At 32.7% G+C, this 8,209-nt stretch overlaps 1 protein-coding gene across 1 annotated transcript in view; it reads left to right on the top strand.

Moving 5' to 3' along the window:
• The first annotated feature begins 1,419 nt into the window (after positions 1 to 1,419).
• The window catches only part of LOC101892461 (probable 4-coumarate--CoA ligase 1), a 46,425-nt gene continuing 39,635 nt past the window's right edge, over positions 1,420 to 8,209 (top strand). The window contains exon 1 of the mRNA XM_059118705.1: positions 1,420 to 1,957. Within this exon, the coding sequence (XP_058974688.1) occupies positions 1,688 to 1,957 (270 nt within the window). The 5' untranslated portion in view covers positions 1,420 to 1,687. The remainder of the gene's footprint in view (positions 1,958 to 8,209) is intronic.

Genomic DNA, 8,209 nt, shown 5'->3' with positions numbered 1-8,209 from the left:
CATGGCCCATTTATGACCTTAACCTGCCTACTGGGAAACTGTGCATGCATGCAAAATTTTAGCCTTCTATATCAATTCGTTCGAAAGATAGCGTGATTACAGCAGACAGACAGACAGACAGACAGACAGACAGACAGACAGATGGACATCGCCAGATCATCTAAGAATTTTACGCTGTTCCAGAATGGATGTATATGTACTTATAGGGTTTATTATGAATATTTGGAGGAGTTACAAACGGAATGACAAATTTAATATACCCTCCTAGAATGGTGGAGGGTATAAAAATACATATTTTAAAAAATCCACGTCTGTTGAAAATACGAAAAAAAAAAATTTTTTAAGAATTGGCGTCTGTTGGGAACATGAAAAAATATTTAAAAAAAAAATGTTCGCCTATTGAGATGTTGAAAAATAATTTAAAAACCCACGTCTGTTAGGAACTTGAATTTTTTTTTAAATCTCTCTCAAACTCTCTATAACATACGGCCTTGGAAAAATTCCATTGAACATCGTTTCTAGTTTTTATTTAAAAATATTTGCCTTAAGTACTACAAAAAATGATCTAACTTAACCCAATCGCAGGTACACAATCCTTATCTATTTTGGATTTAAGTGGACTGGCTATCTACTGCGTGTGGGTCATGACCCTTATTATCTTACACATTATCGAGTGCGACAGCGCGAAGTATTTAATTTTTTTTTTTTATTTTAAAAAATATATTTTATTTAAAAAAGTATTAATTTTTTATGTGTTTTGAAGCCATTTTTTTTAAACGATTTAAAGAAAATCAGGAAATTTCAAAATAATATTTTTATATATATATATGTTTACATTCTCCTTGACATTTTTATAGTTTTTTTATTTTTGTTTTTATATTTTTAAATTTAAATTACATAAATATGTTTGCATTTTTTATTTCTTTAATTTTTATTTTTTTATATTGCAATTGAATTTCAGTGCGTCATATTTCAATTTCTCATGCTGATTTATCTCCTTTCCTCACTCTTTGCAGTTTGTAATTATATTTTTTAACCACCATTCATGAGATTTACTTTAAAAAGGGAAGGAGACAATAAAACAAACCAACAACCACAACAAACAAAGTTATCAACAAAAAGTGTGGATTAAAAATAATAACAGCATTGCTTTTGAGTTGTAAAACAAAAATAAAACAATAACAACAACAACACCCACCAACGACAACCTGAACATTATCTTTGATTTCTTGCATCGCAAACAAAACAAAACAAAACATAACCAAAAACAGGGTAACGCAATCAAGAGAATGAGAGAGAGAGAGCTCACACACTCATCCATGATCAACGAACTCAGTTAAACAAAACAAAAAACTACAACAGCGCGGCGTCAGAAATAACCGGTCGTAATACCAAAATATTTTCAATCAGTCTCGTTTAGACTTTCAATTGCCTTGGATGTGTTGCGGATTTTTTCGGCGTGCCTATTTTTTGTGTAAAAAAAAAATAAAAAAATTAAAGGAGGAAACTTCTGCAAGAGATTGAAAAAAATAGTGGTCTTGTGAATTTAACTGTGTCAAAAAACCTTGGAATTTGAAAAAAAGTGCGCCCTTGATTTTTTTCTGGAAAACAAAAAACTTCGTTGATTTTTTTGTTTTTATAAGTTTTTTTTTGTAAATTTTTTCCTAAAAAAAAAAAAAAACAAAAAATGATGCGTACTCCCACCACCAACACTGTGCGTTTGGCCACCCAATTGATTCGCAATTCAACGACCAGATCAATTAACACCAATAACCGCCAACAGAATACGGCCGCCACGGTCCAACCCAATCTAAACAATAATGACAAATTTTTACACTTCACCAATGAGGAAGGTTACTATCGTACATCGCCCTGTGAGGCCCTGACCATACCAAATGTAACCTTGGACAAGTATGTTTGGCGTGATTTCAAGAAATGGGAAAATAATGTGGCCACGGTAAGTTTAAAATTTTTGAAAAATAAAAAAAAAAAAAATAATTAAAATAGGGAACTCCAAATTGGTCTTATACCTACAAAGGTCCATTTGATATATTGAGGGGCTTCAGGTAAAATATCATTGAATATATTTTCCATTCCAAGAAAATCATCCAACAACTGCGAGCAACAAACTGCTATAAATTACAGCGAAGTTAATATGTTTTTGGTCCTAATGGGATTTTCGAAATAAAATTTTATTTTTTTTGAAAAAGGAAGACCTTACCTTCACAACAATATAAATATCTTCAATATAGCTTTGAAAGTTACCGAGATATGGCCCAGGAAAAACTAATCCCAAAATACCCAAATTTATGTTCATTTTGAGTAAACGCCTTCCAGGTGGCATAACTCCAAAACTAATGACCACATTTTCGATTTAAAAATTGATTTTGAGTGTTGAGATGTGTACCTTCATATTTGCCGTCAGGTATAGAATTCCTTACCAGTAAGATCTACCAACGATCACGGCGAACGAACCATTATTAATGAAGTTGAAGTTAAAATTCGAGAACTTTTCACCTAACGAGGTATATCTTAGGTTCCATTGACTTTTTTCGGTAAAATGCTTGATATTTTTCAAAAAGGAAGACCTTACCTTCACAACGATATAAATATCTTCAATATAGCTCTTAAAGTTACCGAGATATAACTTAGAAAAAACTAATCCCAAAAATACCCAAAATTATGCTCATTTTGAGTAAACGCCTTCCAGGTGGCATAACTCTTAAACTAATGACCACAATTTCGATTTAAAAACTGATTTTGAATGCTGAGATATGTACCTAAAAATGATCTTTATATTAGCTTTCAGATATAGATTTCCTTACCAGGAAGATCTACCAATGATCGCGCGGAACGAACTATTATCAGTGAAGTTAAAGTTTCAAAGCGACATTTTTTCCCCTAAAGAGGTACATTTTGGGTCCTAGGGGGATTTTCGGTATAATAATTTACATTTTTGGAAAGGGGAAGACCTTGCCTTCACAACGATATAAATAGCTTGGATGTAGCTCTCGAAGCTACCGAGATATGGCTCAGTAAAAACTAATCCCAAAAATACCCAAATTTATGCTCATTTTGAGTAAACGCCTTCCATGTGGCATAACTCCTAAACAAATGACCAGATTTTCGATTTAAAAACTGATTTTGAATGCTGAGATATGTACCTTCATATTTGCCTTCAGGTATAGAATTCCCTACCAGTAAGATCTACCAACGATCGCGCGGAACGAACTATTATCAGTGAAGTTGAAATTTCAAATCGACAATTTTTCCTCCTAAAGAGGTATATTTTAGGTCTTAATGGGATTGTCGGTATAATAATTGGCATTTTTGGAAAGAGGAAGACCTTACCTTCACAACGATATAAATATCTTCAATATAGCTCTCGAAGATACCGAGATATAATTCAGAAAAACTAATACCAAAAATACCCAAATTTATGTTAATTCTGAGTAAACGCCTTCCAGGTGGCATAACTCCTAAACTAATGACCACATTTTCGATTTAAAAACTGATTTTGAATGGTGAGATATGTACCTTCATATTTGCCTTCAGGTATAGAATCCCGTATCAGGAAGATCTCCCAACGATCGCGCGGAACGAACTATTATTAATTAAATCGAAGTTAGAATTCGACAATTTTCCACCTAAAGAGGTATATTTTAGGTCTTAATGGGATTATCGATACAATGTTTGAGATTTTCGAAAAAGCAGGACCTTACCTTCACATCGATATAAATAGCTTGGATGTAGCTCTCGAAGTTAGCGAGATATGGCTCAGTAAAATGTAACCCCAAAAACACCCAAATGTATGCTCATTTTGAGTAAATGCCTTCTAGGTGGCATAACTCCTAAACTAATGATCACATCTTAGTAATTCAAGTTGATTTTGGAAGCAAAGATATAGGCCTTTAAAATTATATAAAAGATCGGTACACTTGCTTTGAAATTTTTTTCAACCACTGAGAAAAAACTTTATAATTAATAGGTCGATATTTCGTATTCAAAAAAAAATCATTCTCTGTGGCATAACTTTTACCCCCAAACGATCTCTTAGACACAATTTGCCCTAGTTTTGATAAGAGAATATCCCGACCTAACCTAGGGTTAAAATTCTTAAACATAACTCCGAAAATACCAGAGATATCGCTCAAATTAAACTTGACTCAAAAATACACAACATTTTGGCCTGTTTTAAGTAGTCGCTTCGGGAGAGCATAATTTCAAAAGTAGATACCATATCTCTTTCAACTAAATTATTCTTGAAAATATGGACCCTCCGCTTTAAAGCCGTGTAAAAAATTACAAACCCTGGTTTGAATTTGAGTTACAAAATTGTAATAATTTTTATTTTATTGTGGTAGGTCATAACATGGAACTCTGGAGTAGAGAATATCTAGGGTCATATGTGTGACCCTGTTTAATTTCTCTTAACCAAAATGAACTTGCATTGAAAGAAAACTGCCTCCTCTTTATTTCGATAATAACTATTTGAATATAGCTCTCGAAATACCAAAGATATGGTCCGAATTATACAAATCCCAAAAAACATAAAAATGTGGACCTTTTTTGAGTAGTCGCTTTCTGGGGGGCATAATTTCAAAAGCAGACACCATATCTCACTAAAATAAATATATTTTGAAAGTACAGGCCCTCACCTTTACGAGCGTGTAAAATAAATGCGTACCTTGTTTCGAAATTTAGCTGCAAAATTGCAATACATTTTATTTTACTGTGGTTGATCCTAACTTGGAATTAGGGAGTAGAACATTTGAAGAGCCATATTTGTATCCCCAATTTATTTCTCTTGAGTAAATTGTACCATCTGTGAAAGAAAAATACCTCCTCTTTATTCCGATAATAATTACTTTAATATAGCTCTCGAAATACCAGAGATATGGCCTAAATGATACAAGTCCCAAAAATACACAATATTTGGGGTTGTTTTGGGTAGCCGAATTGTGGAGGGCATAACTTTTGAACCAAGCACTGTATTTTACAGAAATAACATGATTTTGAAAGTTCTGATCCTGAACTTTACAAAAGTGTACAATAGATAAACACGTTGTTAAAAAAATGTTAAAAAATTAAAAACTTTTTTGTTAGCAATATGTTCTTATTTGGAAGTTGGGTTTGCGCACTTCAAGCGACATATATGTTAGTCTATTTGTTATTTCTGAACAAATTCCTCCTCCTCTTCCCCCTTTATTCTGATATTAATAATTTTAATATAACTTCCTAAACACAAGAGATATCGGTGAAAAGAGACAAGACCCAAAAACATATAAATTTTGACTCTTTTTGAGTAGTTCCATTGAGGAGGGCATAAATTCTAAAGTAGACACTACATCTTCCTGAAATAAACTGGTACTGAAAGCAGTAGTCCTCATCACTCCAAAAAGTATAATATCTAAACACATTGCTTTGAAAATTTATTAAAAAATGGCAAGACATTTTTTAATAATCGTAAGTCCTAATATTGATTTTGGATGCTGAGCATTAAAAGAGGCCCATTTGTGATCCTATTTGATTTATCTTAAGAAAATTCGGATAAGTTTAAAAAAGAAATGTCTCCTCTTTATTTTGATATAAATTTTTCCGACATATCTTTCAACAAATTCGAAATATGACCCAAAGAAAGCCTGACTAAAAATGTGCCAAATGTTGTGGTCAAATTAATAACCATCTGCTGCAAGATCAACACATGTTTAAGGTAATAATACCCAGAAGGACAAATCTTACGAACCAGTCGGAATAAAGCTTTAAAAATGCAAACATTTGATGAGGAAGAATTTTTTTCCATAATGGACTAAAATGATTTCCATAATTTTCACTAGATACTCAAATATCAGAAAATTGGGCTGTAAATTTTTTTCGAAAAAAAAGGCTGTGAAAAATTTCAGAATATCTAATTCGAGGTCTCATAACTCGAGTCATAGTTGGTTGATTTGCTCGAAATGGAATAATTTGGAAAGGAAAAAGCCGCGATATAAGTTAGTTCCTTGTAGCTCTTAAAATTTCAGAGATATGACCAAGGGATGCCATGACCCAAAATTGTCCAAAATTTTTGCCATTTTCCGTAATTGCCTTCCAGGGGCCATAACTTTTGTAATAGTAGATATATCTAAATGAAGTAAATTGACGACGTAAAGTTTCCTCTATAAGGGACTAAAAGGGTTTAACATAAATTTTACTGGATATTCAAATGCCAGAAAATAGGGCTTGACAAAATTTTTCGAAAAAAATGTTGTGAAAAAATCCAGAATTTCTAAATCGGAGACTCATAGCTCGAGTCATAGTTGATTGATTTGCACAAAATTGAATAATTTGGAAAGGAAAAAGCCTCCTCTATGCCGCAATATAAGTTAGTTTTTTGTAGCTCTTTTAATTACGGAGATATGATCAAGGGATGCCATGCCGCAAAATGGTCCAAATTTTTTGCCATTTTGCGTAATCGCCTTCTAGGGACCATAACTTTTGTAATAGTTGATATATCTAAATGAGGTAAATTGATTGTGGATGCTAGGATAATTACCTTAAAAATACTGTGCTATATGAAAATATTTAAAGGATTTCCCTAAATTTCACTAGATACTCAAATACCAGGAAAATAGGACTTGAAATTTTTTTTCGAAAAAAATTTTGTGAAAAAATCCAGAACTTCTAATTCGGGGACTCATACCTCGAGTCATAGTTGATTGATTTGCATAAAATGAAATAAATTGGAAAGACGAAGGAATTATCTATGCCGCTATATAAATTATTTTCTTGTAGCTCTTACAGTTCCGAAGATATGACCAAGCGATGCCATGACGCAAAATGATCCAAATTTTTTGCCATTTTGCGTAATCGCTTTCTAGGGGCCATAACTTTTGTAATAGTAGACATATTTAAATGAAGTAAATTGATTATTGAAGCACGGGTAATTATCTTTAAATTGATGTGCAACAAGTAAACATTTCAACTTCAAATTTTAGAAAAAAATTAAAAATATAGGTCATAAATATTGAAAATGTGCATTAAATGAATAGGTATTTGTGCTGCCATTCAAGAGAGCATATTTTCGAAAGTACTTGAAATAATGCACAATATTTTCGGGCTATGGAATGGAATTAGTGTCCCCTTTCCTGCAGATTTCGGAATTTGTAAAAATACACTCAAAAAAAATTTTTAAATTGTTAAAAATGATATAAACTTCTGCTGCCTGATTATTTCGGGAAATTTTCACTCCAGGTGATATACTTCGGCGCCCGATTGATTGTTTCCGACAAAATTAGCAAGGTTTGAGAAATAAATTCTAATCTTCTCATAAATATCTATTTTTGTAGTTTAACTTGTCTAGTACTAGAGATATGGCCATATAACGCCAAGCCTCCAACAAGCCTATATCAACGTTTCATAGGTTTTGAGTAGTTGTGAAAATTGCAATTCTTCAAAATTTTTATAACAGCACAAAAGCATATTGTCTTACCATCTACCCCTGCCCCCTCTCCCTTTTTCCAATCATCATTTATTTTCCGAAAAATAGCCATCAAAATAGAAATACGACTACCCTGCTGAATAACATAATATTGCTTGGGATAGGTCAGTATAAGTTTGTTGAATATTTTTTTGGATAAACAAAAATAGTATTTGTTTGTGTGCCTGTGTGTTTTCTAAAATTAGCAATCTAGGCAGAATCTCGAAATTGTTGAACTAAGTGTCTATGGAAATTGTGTTGCTGAATTCCTAATGGGTGCCTTGGACGTACAGAAGATTGTTGAGACATTGGAGAATGTGTTCCATGAGAAAACGTTTTTTTTTTTCCAAGAGGTCACCGAGGGAATGGAGTGGAATGGGAGTATTTTTTTGGATAACTGGGAGTAAAATTGCAGGGAATTGCAGAACAGCCTATCATGTGAATGAAGTTTGAAGATTGAGAATATTTTAAGGGGATTACAATATTAGCGGAAAAATATTCTAATGTTTCCTTTTTTAAATTTCGCAGAAAAATGAGAAAACTTTTTATAACATCCACCCTAGTATGGAGGGTATATTAAGTTTGTCTTTCCGTTTGTAACACCTCGAAATATACATTTTAGACCCCACAAAAATTCAGCATAAAATTCTATATCGATATGGTGATGTCCGTCCGTCTGTCCTTCTGGGGAAATCACTCTGGCTTCCGAACGAAATGAAGTAGGTTGATAACATTTCACTCAAATGTATA

Source organism: Musca domestica, unplaced genomic scaffold (genome assembly GCF_030504385.1).
Source record: "Musca domestica strain aabys unplaced genomic scaffold, Musca_domestica.polishedcontigs.V.1.1 13, whole genome shotgun sequence".
NCBI classification, from domain to species: domain Eukaryota; kingdom Metazoa; phylum Arthropoda; class Insecta; order Diptera; family Muscidae; genus Musca; species Musca domestica.
The sequence above is the reverse complement of the archived record's forward strand: the minus strand, read 5'-3'. Positions and strand labels throughout refer to the sequence as shown.